This window comes from Oryctolagus cuniculus, chromosome 10 (genome assembly GCF_051225735.1).
Source record: "Oryctolagus cuniculus isolate XC-2025 breed Fujian yellow rabbit chromosome 10, ASM5122573v1, whole genome shotgun sequence".
In the NCBI taxonomy this organism is placed as follows: Eukaryota; Metazoa; Chordata; class Mammalia; order Lagomorpha; family Leporidae; genus Oryctolagus; species Oryctolagus cuniculus.
In genome coordinates this window covers 3,849,203-3,865,545 of record NC_142876.1, presented here as the reverse complement: position 1 = coordinate 3,865,545, position 16,343 = coordinate 3,849,203, and the positions used below count along the sequence as shown (strand labels likewise).

At 53.0% G+C, this 16,343-nt stretch overlaps 1 protein-coding gene across 2 annotated transcripts in view; it reads left to right on the top strand.

The window, feature by feature from the left end:
• The window catches only part of ZNF407 (zinc finger protein 407), a 455,442-nt gene extending 439,362 nt beyond the window's left edge, over positions 1 to 16,080 (top strand). For both annotated transcript variants that reach the window (XM_008261471.5, XM_089304977.1), the window contains exon 9: positions 13,849 to 16,080. In XM_008261471.5, the coding sequence (XP_008259693.4) occupies positions 13,849 to 15,170 (1,322 nt within the window). In that variant the 3' untranslated portion in view covers positions 15,171 to 16,080. The remainder of the gene's footprint in view (positions 1 to 13,848) is intronic.
• The last annotated feature ends 263 nt before the right edge of the window (positions 16,081 to 16,343 follow it).

Below are 16,343 nucleotides of genomic sequence, written 5' to 3'. Positions count from 1 at the left end.
AAGAAGACTTGTCTTCCCCGCAGTGACTTGCTCCCATCTAGCAGGGAACTGGGTCTAAGCATGCCGACGCCAGAGCTCAAGCTCTTAGGGAAGAATCTTAGAGATCATTGAGTCCCTCCTCCTTTAGGTTCTCAACTGCATGTGACCGCTCGGCTGTTAGATGCCCAGTGTTGGAGCTCAGCTCCCGTGGTCATAATAGTTCTACCCTCAAGGAGTCCTGCTCCAAAGGTGAACATCCTTATGAAGCATTAAAATGTAGTGTAGAGGTTGGAGATTCATGCTGCAGGCCATATGAGTATCTACTTAGGATCACTAGTTAAACAGACGTACAACTGAAAAATGTGTAAGTGCCAAATTGCTTTCCTTTTTATTATATTTTTATTTATTTTCATTTTATTTGAAAGGCTGAAAGACAAACATCTTCCATCCACTGGTTTACTCCCTAAATGTCCACAACAGCCACGGCTGAGCCAGGCGAAAGCTGGGAGCCAGGAACTCCGTCAGGTCTCCCATGTAGATGGCACAGCCCCAAGTACTTGAGCCACCTGCTACCTCCCAGGGTGTGCATTCCCAGAAGTGGGTAATTGGAAGCAGAGCTGGGACTTGAACAGGGCTCTCTGATAGGAGAGTGCTGGCAACCCAAATGCTGTGCCAAATGCTATCCCCAACTTCTTTTGGGCAGAGTTCAATACCGGTGCCTTAGAACCTAGCTATTTCTGCCATATTTATTCAGAAACACTTTTGATAGGTGATAAACATGACAAACCACAAAGCGTCTAGGGGCTTTCTTTCTTCTTGTGCTCATTCAGGGAACCTAAAAATTCTGCTCCCAGTATGCTCTGATTTCACAGTGGGTATCTGTTCTTCTACATTTAGTTCTAAGTGGAATAGATCATTACCTTTCTCTTCCAGTTCCTGGCTACCCTTCAGAGCTCAGGAATGTAGGTGGGATTGTATTTCCCACCACAGTAGCTCCTTTTAAAAATATTTGTCTATTTGAAAGGCAGTGACAGAGACCCAGAGAGGGACAGACAAAGATCCTCCACTTATTGGTTCACTCCTTAAATGGCCCCAGTAGTCAAGTCTGGGCCAGGCAGAAGCCAGGAGCCAGGCACTCCATCTGGTTCTCCCGTGTGGGTGCAGGGACCCAAGCACTTGGCCATCATCCACTGCTTCCCAGGCACATCTGCAGGAAGCGGAATCAGAAGCAGCGTAGCCAGTGCTCCAACCCCTACACCACAGTGCTGACCCCCACAGTGACCTTGATGAGGCAGAGCGCTGGCGTCAGAGCCACAGGAACAGATGGGAAGCTGTAGCGGAAGTTCTGGTAGGGAGAGAGAACTCACGCAGAATGAAACTCCGAACTTTGGAGGTTTTAAAGCCGCTGCAACTCCATAAATGCCCGCCCTTTAAAAACATGAGAATTGACAAGGGTTACTGAATTCCTGGGCATCAAGGCTTTGACTCCAGTGCACCTTCAGAGCCAGGCTGATCTCAGCCGAGGCAGCTCTGGGCCAGGCCCCAAAGGGCTTCTCCCATGGACTTCTCCAGGGTTCGAGCCCTGTGTCTTTACCTGGAGGCACAGCCCTGCTAGGCCCATCTGAGAGCCACAGCCAGTGCTGGTGCTAGAGAAGGCCTTGAACAAGGAGTGCGGGGAGAATGGGGATGAAAACTGAACTGGGTGGAACACTAAGCTGCATGTGTCTGTGATGGGATGTGTGTGTGTGTGTGAGAGAGAGAGAGAGAGATTCAAGAAGACACGAAAATTTGGGGTGGGCGCTGTGGCACAACAGGTCAAGGGACCTCCTGGGACACCTACATATCCCGTATTAGAGTGCCTGGGTTTAAGGACTGGCTACTCTGCTTCTGATCCAGCTGCCTGCTACTGTACCTGGGAAGCAGCAGATGAAGCTGAATCAAGCACTTGAGTCCCTTGCACCCACGTGGGAGACCTGGATGGAGTTCCCGGCTCTTGGCTTTGGCCTGGTCCAGCCCTGGCTGTCGTGGCCATTTGGGAAGCAAAGCAGCAGATGGAAGATGTCCTTCTGTCTCTCTCTCCATTCCCCCTCCCCAAATCATTCTTCCTCTTTCCAAATAAATAAATTTCTAAAAAAAAAAAAAAAAAAAAAAAAAGGAGACGTGTGAATGTGACATGTGATGGAGCACGTGAAATGTTTGGATGTGGGGAGTGGTAACTAGCCTGCTGTGCGTGACATTGTGCGTTGGGGTTGTCTGGTGCTGTCAATGCACGGAGCCTTGCGTGGTCCAGATGTGGCTCTGCCTCTCTGGAGTCTCACACAGAGCCGTTTGCTGATCCACAGAAGCGCTTCCCTCGCAAGGGGCCCGGGAGCCTGCCCTCCGGCCTCCCACGTCCTCCGAAGCCCCTCCCCCTGTGGCAGGCCTGTAGCCTCCTTTTGGGAGACTGGCACATTCCAGCAGAAGTCTTTCAGGTCTTCTGCCTTAACCCTGCTGAAGGGCATGCCAGGCAGGCGCCCTGGGAACCCCGGGAACAGCCCTGCGTCTTAGGAGAGTTCCTTCCTGCGTTCCTGTCACCTGTGGTGGTCGCCATGCCTCATACACAGCGTCCCCGTGTGATGTCTGTTAGGTGACACGGCTAAAGCTTTGCTCTGCTCCTGCCTGCGTCCCGGTGCAGGGAGCACGTGGTGGGTGTTGTCTGTCCTGAGGACTTGTGAGCCTGCCTGCCAGTGAGAGAGCAACTCCCAGCTCCTGTCAAACACGTTCTCAGTGGAAGTCGTCTTACCCGCCTGACGAAGCCTTTGAGTCCCCTAACGAACTAATGGAAACACAGGCAGAGATCCATCTTCATTCACAAGTTCACTCCCCAGATGTCTACAACAGGTGGCCTGGGCCAGGCCAAAACCAGGAGCCCAGAACTCAGCCTGGATCTCCCACATGGGTAGCAAGGATCCAAGGAGAGTGCCTGGGATGGAGTCCTGCCTTTTCTGTCAATCCAGCCTCTTACTAATGCCTCTGGGAGACACAGATCATGGTTCAAGGACTTGAGTCCCTGACACCCAAGCACAAGGCCCGGATGGTTCCCTGGCTCCTGGTGGTGGCTTAGCCCAGCCCTGACTGCTGCAGGCATTTTAGGAGCGAACCAGCAGATGGAAGGTCTCTGTCTCTGTTTCTCTGTCATTCAAGTAAATAAAAATGAATAAATAAACATTAAAAAAGGGACACCCAGCCAGGTGTGTGGAGGGGAAAACAGCTGATGCTAATGTGTTATGTTGCATAAACCTTAGGTTTCGGTTGCTAGCATTTACACAAGGCTCCAGTTTGTAAGTGGGTTTTCATTCATCCACTCATTTCACAGGCAGGGATCAAGGCTTATAACTTACCTTTTGTTTATTTTTTAAAATTGTTTTTTAAACTTTGCCATCCCAGATGTACCTAAGTCCTAAGCCACAGCTATTCTGCAAGTTTAAACACGAGTTTAACCTAGGTATTTGGGAAAATGTTCAAAATAAAGGTTTACTTGTTAAAAAATGTTAGCTTTTCCCACCGTGACCCTGGCAGTGTCCAGCGCGCTGTGCCCCGCCCTTCCTCAGCACCGTGTGGTGAAGGCTGAAGGCCAAGTGTGGGCCAAGCCCAAGGCCAGGTGCAGGCGAGCTGCTGTCGGCAAGCCCACCTGTGTAGATCCAGGCGCGGAGAGGCACCCACTGCCTGCTCTCGCCTGCCCAGGCCCTGATTCCTGTCCTGCCTGGGTGTGCCAGGACCCCCTTGGAAGTGGCTCAGGGCGCAGTGGCTGCCGCTGACCACCGGCTCCGTCTTGCGTTTTCCCTCTGCAGACTGCCGCACCGACGCCAGGCTCGGGCTCCTCCCCAGGCCGCACCGGGCTGCTGCTCGCGGCTCGCCGGGGTCCCTTCCGCAGGCAGCCATGTGCCCGCAACATCTGACTCGCTTTCAGATGTGGAGAAGAAATCGCGTTGTTTCGCATGTACACAAGCAGCTGCTGTCGTTTGGCTACGAGCAGATGTTAGACCTCCACAAGCTTTGCGGATAATTAAAATACTAACAGTTAGTGCTTTACCCCAGCTGTAGGAGCTGTTTACTGTAAATTTGATTTTAATGGTGCCTCTGTGCTGTTACGGGGAAGCCGTTTGCTTTTTACCTTCATACCAGAGTGTCTGCAATGAAGACAAATGTCTGTTTCCTCTCATCTCCTCGGGAAAGATGGGGAGATACCGTAATAGGAAAGACGAACGTGACTACGAGCGTGGTGTGAGCTTCTCGTGGGGTTTCCCAGGAAAACAACAAAGAGTGGATGCGAGTTCATTCGGTCTCGTAGCCTGCTCGGCCGCCGCCTGCCCTGCGGCGACTTTGACTGGGCTTCTCATTTGCATGATTTTACTTTCAAGGTATGTGTGATGTGTGTAACTTGTGAAAAATAGGCCTCGTCTCCCGATGCTGTGTCATCTGTACTGGGGGTTTCGAGACTGTCAGAGGACGCTCAGGAAAAGGTCACTGGGCCTGCTCATTTTCTGATTCAGTAATGCAAAAAAGAGCGTGCCGGCGCGAGTCTGTAGGTCAAGCAGGAGGCCTTGCCAGAAGCAGAGGGCGCTGTCTTCCAGTGGAATGGGAGGCCTTTGGGAACTCACCCAGGCAGCCTACAGGCCCTGTGTCCTCTTCAGCATGGCCTGAGTGCTGATGCGGGGAGGCACCAGGGACAGGCTGAGGCCTGGCTCCCCCAAGGGGCATGGACACGTCCAAGATGACCATCCTGCCCAGTGGCCGAGGCCGGCGAGGCGAGCTAGCTGTAACCTGGGCTCACACCTGTGTGGTTCCCGTCCCTGGGTTTGTTCCACGTGGGACTCAGGACCTCGGAGCCCTCGGCTGCAGATTCTCCTGGCTGTTTTTAGGAAGTGGTCTCCGTGGCCCGCGACAGGGCCATTGCCCTGCGCAGGCCGCCTTTCAAGTGCCGTTGCATCCCCTCTGTGACACTTGAAGCCGCGAGTCGCTGTCAGTACAGCAGAGAAACAGTTAACTGCTCCCTCCCTCACCCCCCAAAGCCTGTCAAGATAACCTTAAAGGACCGTTCTTATCTTACTGAGTGAGATTTGTGTGCATAACTCCCATTACTGTTAGATCTTCATGCATGAAAATGATAATATATACCTAAGGGTCTGATTCAGTACAGCGCTTCTTAGGGTGGGTGACTTTAAAAGTAAAATATTGGCTTTTACTCTTTGTCGCTCTTCAGTGCGCATGGAAGCACCCAGGCCCACAGAGACTGTTCTTGGTAAAGCTAGAAACATGGACAGTTATGTACCTCCAGCTGGAGATAAAATTTATTCTTTCTTTCTGAATCTTAGAATTCTTTTCAGGGGTCTCTGGTAATTATCTTGAGTTGCTACCCATGTTAAATGTAGTGCTAACATTAATTAAAAAAAAACAGGCCGGAGCTGGCATTGTAGTGTTCTGGGTTAAGCCACTGCCTACAATGCTGGCATCCCATAAGGGCACCAAATTGTGTCCTGGCTGCTCCACTTTTGAACCAGCTCCCTACTAATGGCCTGGGAAAGCAGTGGGAGATGGCCCAAGTGGTTAGACCTCCAGCACTCCCACGGGAGACCTGGAAGAAGCTCCTGGCTCCTGACTTCGGTCTGGCCCAACCCTGGCTATTACAGCCATTTGGGGAGTGAACCAGCAGATGGAAGACCTCTCTGTGTGTCTCTATCTTTCTCTCTGTGTCTCTCTATAACTCTGCCTTTCAAATAGATAAAAATAAATTTTAAAAAGTTAAAAAAAAAAAAACTGGGAGTGCCTAAACTTGTCTCCTGGCTTGTTGTAGGAACTGCTTTCTAAAACCGCCTGGTGCAGCTCAGGAAACCGTGTATTGAGCTGATGTAAGAAGGGTTTCCCGGGAATGGTGTGAGTGGGCCCAAGTTCATTTTTCACAGCAAGACTGTTCCCCCATCTCCTCTTGTGAAACATGGCCTCGTGAAATTGAGGCCGTAGTAGCGACTTCTTCAGTCTGCACCTGCACGTGTTTACACGTAGTGCGAAGCAGATGCTGACCAAATGCCTTTTTGTCGTTATGCTGTGTAAGTTAGCACATCTTTAAGCCAGTTCCTACCAGCATAGGTTTTCATTAGGTGTTTGTTTGTTTGTTAAAGATTTTATTTATTTGAGAGAGAGAGAGACTTATAGTGAGAGGGAGAGACAGAGAGAGAGGTCTTCCATCCGTTGGTTCACTCCCCAGATGGCCCCAACAGCCGGAACTGCACCAATCCGAAGCCAGGAGCCAGGAGCTTCTTCTGGGTCTCCCATGTGGGTGCAGGGCCCCAAGGACTTGGGCCATCTACTGCTATCCCAGGCCATAGCAGAGAGCTGGATTAGAAGAGGAGCAGCCGGGACTAGAACCGGCGTCCATATGGGAAGCCAGCACCACTGGCGGAGGATTAACCTACTACGCCATGGCACCGGCCCCTTCCTTAGGGTTTTGAATGACCAAAAGCAAGTCTGTACCCTGAAATAAATCTCTCAGCTTAACGACATGTCAGAGGCCACAGTAATTCTTAACTTTGCATTTCAAATATTTCAGCATCGTGTGTGAATTTCAGTAACATTGACCAGAATGATTTTTAACTCTTGAAAACAATGGAGAGATAAGAGTTATTAACTAACTTGTGTCCTCAAAAAATAAAGATGACACTAATAAGGTAGAGAATTAATGGGTCAGCTCTCGGGACGTAAGCGTTCAGGTGCCTCTGGCCCATGCAGCCCTCCTACAGCCTGGTGCTTTCTGTGCTCCCAGACTCCTCCCGCCTCAGGTGATGGGAGCTGTCCGTCAAGACCTGGAGGGCGGATCTGTCTGACGAGGGCGTGGCTCAGGGAGGGTCCCACAGGGTGGGCCGCTGTCAGCACCAGGCATGCAGGGAGCTCTCCGACAGGGCGTCCTGCAGGATGCCAGGGCATTGCTATTGTCTATAAAATGAATAAGTTATACAGCAATTATTGATATCGATTTGGCTAAACTATCAGCAACTGCTAGTATGAGAGTAATGTAGTCCCTGCTTTGAAATTTCTAAAAAGGTTATATTTCATTGAATTTTAATTTGTCATTTTTCCTACTTTCACTTGAGAAACTTATAAGCTTTTGTGACATTAAAATATGGCTCTAATTTATTAGCATAATCTGTTAATATTGTTTCATTTTAATAGACATTAAGTATGATTTCTTAACATTCTTGTTAAAATTACATCTTAAAACTGAAGTGAAGAAAAATTGTATGTGGCTTAAGAATTACAGTGTCACGTGTGCCCCAAATTTTTAGACGGAAAGTATGGTTTTTAGTCGCTTCGTGTTCAAGGTGTTTTAATTACGACAGCGAAGCACCCAGCATTCTCCTGCCTGCTGGCCCTCCCTACCAGAATATGGAATCCCAGCCACGCCGTGTCTGAGAGTAACCTAGCAATGGATAAACATTTAGTACTGTTGCGGGAGAAACTTAGAAATGCAGAATAAATGCTGGCTCGTAGCAGCACAGTGGTTTACATAGGATATTAGCACAAGCTTTCGGCGGCATTAGGCTTTCACCCCGCGACATGTCTTTTTAATGCCATCTTTATCTGCTACACGAGGCATGAAATCTACTTTCGGTTTTAGAACTGCTGGCAACCTTTGACCCCTTTAGTGGAGACACAATGTGACCTTTCTATTGTCATCAGCTTTCATTCTCCTGAAAATTCTATGAATTTTTATTACAAGTTTTTTTTAAGCCAAGCTGAGGCTTCCACAAATTACTTGCCACAGATGAGATGAAGTTGTTGAAGTGGCGTGAGATAAGTTTTACAGCCAGCATGTGTGCTGCGAGGAGCCCAAGCCTGTGTCCTACAATGTCATACACCAGTAACTGCTGAGCCCACGATTGGATAAATACATCATTTTATGGAACATTGATTGTTCTATAAACCCAATGGAGTATTATGCTCTATGATCAAACCATTTAGATTGTGTGTAGAGCACAGAAAATGCCGTATTCAGGATGGTACTAAAAGTGCCATTTGTGTATTTTATGGATGTCATTACAGGGGAAACTTCTCTCTGTAGGCCCTGTTTACTGCAAAATTTTTTAGTCTGTAATGACATTTTTCATTCACAACGCATGCCTTCAAGAGAGGGGGCCCTCTTCTTATTTGTTTCATTCGAGTTTACTGCACAAATTCTGTACATTTTAATTAAATGTAAGCTTAACAAAAGCATCGGGCATTTGTTCCGTGGGGAAAGACGCTGGCAGCAAAGAGCAGCACCCACCCCGGCGGAAGCCGCCAGGTGCAGGGGCCCGGCTCTGCGGTCCAAGGCCTGCACGCCTGCCTGGATGCTGCTGGCTTCTTGTGGACCCTGGAGGTGTTCACCCCAGAGGATGCAGACCACAGGGCTACCGCGTCTTGGTGGTGTTCAGGAGTCCTGAGCCGGAAATCGCCTCCCCAGAAACAATCCTCAAACAGCCCCACAAAACATTGCTTTGCTTTTACTTCAGCCGAGGCCTAAGCGTTGGACGCATGTGGCTGAGAGGGGAGTGGCGTGTCTGGTGCCCAGGGAGGCGGACGAGCACCGAGCCCAGCTCCCTGCTTGTGCGGGCTGCATTTCTGCTCGCTTCGCACCTTCGCACAGAGCGGTGTGTGGCCCTGCTGGAAGCATGCCCAAAAACACTGGCCCACTGTTTGGCCGTGGAAGCTCACACTGTCTTTTAAAAATGTCAAGTGCAGCACAAACGTCATTGGAGGTCCGTGCAGCCTGGCGTCACGGTCGGGACCGAGCAGCTCAGGAGGAAACTGCGCAAGGCCTGTGTCTCCCAAACACTGCCCGGCTTGGCCACGTGCGCCGTGGAGAGCGCCACAGTTCCTGTTACTGCAGAGGGCTCACAAGTGGAAGGTGATGTGCCCAGTGCACTCTTGGTCACAGCCCAGCTAGAACTTCAAGCAGAGATTCACATTAGTGTAAATGGCACTTGAACTTCTACATAGCTCAGCGTTAATTCATTATGGTTGAAATGGAAGAATCTTCAGTGGGTGAATCTTTTTCAATCTGATTGAGGCTGTTACGTTTTATAGGTGCCGTTTTTCACAGCAGTACTGACAGCACTCGAAGTTATTAAATCGTGGAGTCCAAAGACGGACCTCCTGTTGCACTGGCGACCTGTGAGGGACCAGCCAGGCTGCTGCCGCCCGAGCTGAGGGTGCTGGCTTGGCTCCGTCACACCCTGTCCTGGCAGTGTGTTTACCCTCGCAGTTTACTTTAATGGACTGGCTTAACCCACCTCTGGTTTCAAATTGAGTGAGTGCTCTGAGTGGTGTGATGAGCTGTGCTACAAGAAGTCGGATGCTCATTCTTCACCCAGGAGACTTCTGTCCAGTTGCAGAGTTAAGAACAGAGCTGCCTGGTTTGCTTATAGAGACTCCCCGGGCCAGGCAGTCCCCCCTCCCTGAGGGTGGTCATCCTCCCTCAATCTAGAGGGGCCCAGAGTCCCTGGGGAGGGCAGCCCCTCTTCCCTGAGGGTGGCCGGCCCCTGGTTCTAGAAGGGCGGGGCCCTCGTCCCTGGGGAGGGCAGCCCTGTGAAGGCGGCTGCTCCTTGTGTCCTCTTTTCCTTTGTAAATCAAATTCGGTGTCAGCTAAAAATGACCTTGAAATTAGAGAACAACCAGTCCAGCGCCCAGAATGAAGATGGAGGTAGATGAGCAGTGGGGAGTTCCATGCACAGAGGGAGATGATGGCGGGGGGACCAGGGTCAGCAGAAGTGGACGACGAAGCGTAAGGCCCCATCGGGCTACTGCTCGAGACTGAGCCCCTCTGAGCTCTTTGAGGAGAGAAGTCAGAGAGGATCACCCACTCTGATCATCCGTCATTCATCAGAAGATCACGGAGCGATGAGTTAAAGCAGAGGAGGAATTCAGTCCTTGCCTGCCAGGGGCTTTGTGCTTCAAGCTAGTCTCACGCTTACCTTCTGATTCCCTGGCAAGCCCCTGGGTCTAAGATGGGCAGAGGGTTGTGCCTGTCTGTAAACCCAGGGAGGTGAGGGGCAAGCTGGCAGGGTCCCAGGCAGATCATCCAGCCCGGGGCCCTGGGTGATTCCCTCCACAGCACTCCACCTTGGGCCGGCGTTGTGGCATGGCAGGTAAAGCCGCCGCCTACAGTGCCGCCATCCCTTATGGGCGCTGGTTCAAGTCCTAGCTGCTCCACTTCTGATCTGCTTCCCTGCTGATGTGCCTGGAAAAGCAGTGGAGGATGGCCCAAGTCCTTGGGCCCCTGCACCCATGTGGGTGACCCAGAGAAAGTTCCAGGCTCCTGGCTTCAGATGGGCCCAGCTCAGGCCATTGCAGCCATTTGGGGAGTGAACCAATGGATGGAAGGCGTCTCTCTCTCTCTCTCTCTCTCTCTGCCTCTCCCTCTTCTCCCTCTCCCCCTCTGCCTTTCAAATAAATAAATAAATCTGTAAAAAATAAAAGGGGGGTCTAGATATGGAAATATTTAAAAAGATCAGTCCTAGATCATTCACTCATCCAGGAGGAGAGAAGGTGGGAAGAAAACTGATAGGAACAGGAGCTCTCTTTCCGGAGATCACCATTGCCAGCCACGTTTGCGGCCTCTCTGGCCTCGGGCCTCGCCCCTCCAGCCCCCAGCTCGTGCCAGTTTCTTCTGTAGCACAGATGGCAGCTCGGGCCTGGCCACTGAGACCCATGAGACAGGCTCACAGCTCTTACTCCACACGGCCCAGGCCTTTGGGGATCCCTGTGCCTGCCTGGGCTGGGGCACCCCGCACTTACCCTTTAGCATCCAGCTTACAAATGACAGACTGCAAAGGACGCCCGGATAGCTAGGCAGGAGCACGCGCCCCCTTCCGGCCTCCCAAGCCCCCAAGCCAGGGGATTCCCACAGGCTCCCCCTGCTCCCGTCCCTAACTCCCACTGGCTGGGTTATTGCCGTCACGTTATTCTTAATAGAATATGCAGGCTTTCCTTCTTCCTGTTGAATAAACAAATTTACTGTATCTAGGATTTGGAATTAAAAGATGATATTCCTTGGAGCAGGGATTTACCCTGGGGGTTAAAATGTTTGCATCCCACATCACAGTACAGTACGTGGTTCTCACCTCAGCGCTCAGTTCTGAGCAGCGCTCAGAGCCCGGGAGGCAGCAGGTGATGGCTCGAGCGCTTGAGTCCCTGACTTCCAGCCTGGGCCCTACCCAGCCCCAGATGTTGCTGGCTTTATGAAGTATACCTGGGAATGGAAGCCCTGTGTGTGTGTGTGTGTGTGTGTGTGTGTTGCTGGCTTTATGAAGCATACCTGGGAATGGAAGCCCTGTGTGTGTGTGTGTGTGTGTGTGTTGCTGGCTTTATGAAGTATACCTGGGAATGGAAGCCCTGTGTGTGTGTGTGTGTGTGTGTGTTGCTGGCTTTATGAAGCATACCTGGGAATGGAAGCCCTGTGTGTGTGTGTGTGTGTGTGTTGCTGGCTTTATGAAGTATACCTGGGAATGGAAGCCCTGTGTGTGTGTGTGTGTGTGTGTTGCTGGCTTTATGAAGCATACCTGGGAATGGAAGCCCTGTGTGTGTGTGTGTGTGTGTGTGTGTGTGTTGCTGGCTTTATGAAGCATACCTGGGAACGGAAGCCCTGTGTGTGTGTGTGTGTGTGTGTGTGTTGCTGGCTTTATGAAGCATACCTGGGAATGGAAGCCCTGTGTGTGTGTGTGTGTGTGTGTGTGTGTGTTGCTGGCTTTATGAAGCATACCTGGGAATGGAAGCCCTGTGTGTGTGTGTGTGTGTGTGTGTGTGTGTTGCTGGCTTTATGAAGCATACCTGGGAACGGAAGCCCTGTGTGTGTGTGTGTGTGTGTGTTGCTGGCTTTATGAAGCATACCTGGGAACGGAAGCCCTGTGTGTGTATGTGTGTGTGTGTGTGTGTGTTGCTGGCTTTATGAAGCATACCTGGGAATGGAAGCCCTGTGTGTGTGTGTGTGTGTGTGTGTGTTGCTGGCTTTATGAAGTATACCTGGGAACGGAAGCCCTGTGTGTGTGTGTGTGTGTGTGTGTGTGTTGCTGGCTTTATGAAGCATACCTGGGAATGGAAGCCCTGTGTGTGTGTGTGTGTGTGTGTGTGTGTTGCTGGCTTTATGAAGCATACCTGGGAATGGAAGCCCTGTGTGTGTGTGTGTGTGTGTGTGTGTGTTGCTGGCTTTATGAAGCATACCTGGGAATGGAAGCCCTGTGTGTGTGTGTGTGTGTGTGTGTTGCTGGCTTTATGAAGTATACCTGGGAATGGAAGCCCTGTGTGTGTGTGTGTGTGTGTGTGTGTTGCTGGCTTTATGAAGCATACCTGGGAATGGAAGCCCTGTGTGTGTGTGTGTGTGTGTGTGTGTTGCTGGCTTTATGAAGTATATCTGGGAATGGAAGCCCTGTGTGTGTATGTGTGTGTGTGTGTGTGTGTTGCTGGCTTTATGAAGCATACCTGGGAACGGAAGCCCTGTGTGTGTATGTGTGTGTGTGTGTGTGTGTTGCTGGCTTTATGAAGCATACCTGGGAATGGAAGCCCTGTGTGTGTGTGTGTGTGTGTGTGTGTTGCTGGCTTTATGAAGCATACCTGGGAATGGAAGCCCTGTGTGTGTGTGTGTGTGTGTGTTGCTGGCTTTATGAAGCATACCTGGGAACGGAAGCCCTGTGTGTGTGTGTGTGTGTGTGTTGCTGGCTTTATGAAGCATACCTGGGAACGGAAGCCCTGTGTGTGTATGTGTGTGTGTGTGTGTGTGTTGCTGGCTTTATGAAGCATACCTGGGAACGGAAGCCCTGTGTGTGTGTGTGTGTGTGTGTGTCCTTTCTGGTTTCCAGGGCGTGGGCATTTGGCGCAGAGGGGAAGACACTGCTTAGGATGCCTGCATCCCGCGTCAGGGTGCCTGGGCTCCAGGCCCTGCTGTGCCACAGACTCCAGCTTCCTGCAGGTGCTCACCCTGGGAGGCTGTGGCCCCTGCACCCACGGAGGAGACCCGGATGGAGCTCCTGGCTCCTGGGTTCAGCCTGGCCCAGTCGCAGCTGTTGCAGGCAGTGGGGGAGTGAACCAGCAGATGGGACATCTGTCACTCTGTCTCGCTCCCACTGTCTCGTACTCTCTTTGTATTTCTGCTTTTCAAATAAGATGAAGAAAAATGTTTTAATTAACAAGGTTTTCCTTTGGATTGGAAGATACTGCTGCCATTGCTGTCTCACTACCAAATATTGAATATGTCAGAAGTGACCACAGTCAAGGGCAGTCAACTGTGCTGCCTCCCCGGGAGCTGGAGTGTGTTTGCACACCCAGCCCACAAGTGTGGGGAAGTGCACACCAACCCATGACTGCGTACACCCCGGATCCCAGGACAAGCCTGTCAGCCGTCACGTCAGCCGGGCCCTGAGCGCTTCTGGCGCCATGAGCTCTCCCATGCTGCTGCAGCGGCTTTTTGGTTTTTGTTTTTTTTTAAGATTATTTATTTGCAAGCCAGAGTTAGGGAGAGACAGAGAACTTCCATCTGCTGGGTCACTTCCCAGATGACCGCAACAACCAGTAGGCAAAGCTAAGAGCCAAGAGCTTCATCCAGGTTTCCCAACGTGGGTGCAGGGCCCAAGCACTTGGGCCATCTTTTGCTGCTTTTCCCAGGCCATAGCAGGGAGCTGGGTCAGAAGTGGAGCAGCCTAGACGCCAACCAGTGCCCGTATGGGCTGCCGGCACTGCAGGCACTAGTCCCTTGCCCGCGCTTCTGAACACTGGGCCCTGGCGTTTTGTTGCCATTTCTGTAACACAGGACTGTCTTACTGTTAAGCCTTTGTCAAGGCCCTAACTGGTCTCTGTCTCCCACAGGCATTGTTTCCAAGTCCTACGAGTGCCGCCTGAAGGGACAGGGAGCCACCTTTGTGGAGACGGACAGTCCGTTCACGGCAGCCGCCCTGGCAGAGGAGTCGCCCGTCAAAGAGAAGTCCCTGCGGAGCAGCAAGAGGCAGGCCCCGCCTCCCGAGCAGGTGCAGCAGGTCATCATCATCCAGGGCTATGACGGGGACTTCGCCCTGGACGCCTCTGTGGAGGAGACGGCCGCGGCCACCCTGCAGACCCTGGCGATGGCCGGCCAGGTGGCCAGGGTGGTGCACATCACGGAGGACGGGCAGCTCATTGCCACGAGTCAGAACGCAGCCCACGTCGGCAGCGTGGTGCCCGGGCCCATCCTCCCCGAGCAGCTGGCCGAGGGAGCCACGCAGGTGGTGGTCGTGGGGGGCTCGATGGAGGGCCGCGGTGTGGAGGAGGCCCTGGGCCCCGGAGGGGCTGTGATCCAGCAGGTCACCAAGCAGGAGGTCTTCAGTCTGTCCGAGGCCGGGACGCCCGACGCCGCCTCTGCCTTGGATGCTTTGCTCTGCGCCGTCACCGAGCTGGGGGAGGCGGAGGGCAGGGCAGGGAGCGAGGAGGAGCGGGGCCGGCCGGGCCACAAGGACGTGCTCATCCAGCTGCCCTGCCAGGACGCGTCGCACGCGGCCGCCGCCGAGCCCGAGGGCCCCGAGATCCAGGTGTTCCCAGACGGCCAGGAGAGCCCGGGGGCCCTGGAGGTGCGCACCCAGGTGGCCCGCGCCTCCGCCCTCGTCGCGTCTCCAGAGCGAGCACAGGTGGCCTTCAAGAAGATGGTGCAGGGCGTCCTGCAGTTCGCCGTGTGTGACTCGGCTGCGGCCGGCCAGCTCATCAAGGACGGCGTCACCCAGGTCATCGTGAACGAGGAGGGCGCCGTGCACATGGTGGCCGGGGAGGGCTCCCAGATCCTCATGCAGGAGCCCGAGGCCCACGGCCTGAGGGTGCCAGGCGAGCACGTGGACCTGGTGGAGTCTGACGGGGAGATCTCGCAGATCATTGTCACGGAGGAGCTGGTGCAGGCCATGGTGGGCGAGTCCGCCAGCGGCTTCCCCGGGGGCGCCACCCACTACATCGTCACGGAGCTGCCCCCGGGGGCGCAGGAGGACGCGGGCGTGTTCTCCCACACCGTGATCGAGACGGCCGGCCCCCAGGAGCTCCTGCAGGCCGAGGCCGTGGCCCCGGGCGGGGCGGAACAGCTGACCAGCATGGTCATTTACACCCAGGACGGCTCCCCCGCGGCCACGGTGATTCAGAGCCACAGAGAAAGCAGCGAGCTCCATGAAGCCTGAGCATGGGCGCCGGGCCCGACTCCACCCAGGGGTGCAGGAGAGGCCCAGCGAGAGCCGCGAGCGCGCCGGGGCAGTGGGCCGGGCCGGGCCGGGCCCGGGCGGCCTTCCTGGCTACAGCTCGCTGGCCTGGCTTTCACGCCCTCCAGTGTTCCCCGTTCAGTCCCTGCAGGACGGTGGCCCGCGGCGGTCAGCTACGGAACAGGCCTCCTGCGGCGTGGGGCTACTGCCCCGGCGGTCAGCGCGCAGCTGGCTTTAACGTTTTGTTGTCAATTGGTTGAAAGTTGCAGCTGCGATTATTACCGTCTGGAAGCAGTCCACTCCATTCATTTTCTCTTTCTTTTGAAACTTTAGGATAACAATGTCCCCAGACCAAAGGAAGCCTGTTAGTTCATTTCACGTCTAAATCTCCTCCCTTCAAACATTGTCACCGTATTCATCGCTCTGGTTGCATTCTGCATATAAGAAATATTAAGCCCATGGTTAAGAAAAGCCTTGAAGTTTATTTAAGATATACCTTGGTTAAGACAGCTGTTGCTCCTGACTTAGCTTCCTGCCATGAAATCTGTCTATGAAATGTGCACTCTGGAAAATACTGCTCATATCAATATTTTGCTTTTCATGACAAACATTTGTTCTTACTGCTGTCGCTCTGCAGGATCTATTTGTGATTTGTGTCGGTCTGAACAGGCTGACCTTGAAGGTAAGCAGACAGACACCGTGCCCCTCCACCCCCCGCCCCTCCCGACCGGCGTGGTCCGTGGACGCACCGCGCTGTGGAGTACGAGTTCCTGTTCCAGTTTGTTTCTAGATATGACCGCTCTTGCTTCTCCGGAACTGTAAGATAATCCCCTCCCTCCAAGGCAGAAGTTGTTTTCATTCTGTTTTCTTTGAAATAAAATTGTAGCAGTAAGCAGCGATGGAGTGTCAGTCATTGCACGGGGCATAGGGGCGGCCCTCGCTCGCTCCCTCCTGCGAGGCCGGGGCTGACGTCGGCTGGTGTCTCCCGCAGCCACATGCCCCCTGTGTTTGGCGAATGGCCCAGGCACATCCTGCGACAGTAACGTCGCCCATCAACCGAGAGCCCGTGGAACCTCTTCCCTGGGATAACCAGGCCACCTCCCCTCACACAGGCCCCTCCAAACAGCAAGCCGGGAGACCTGAGGCCTGGCGCCC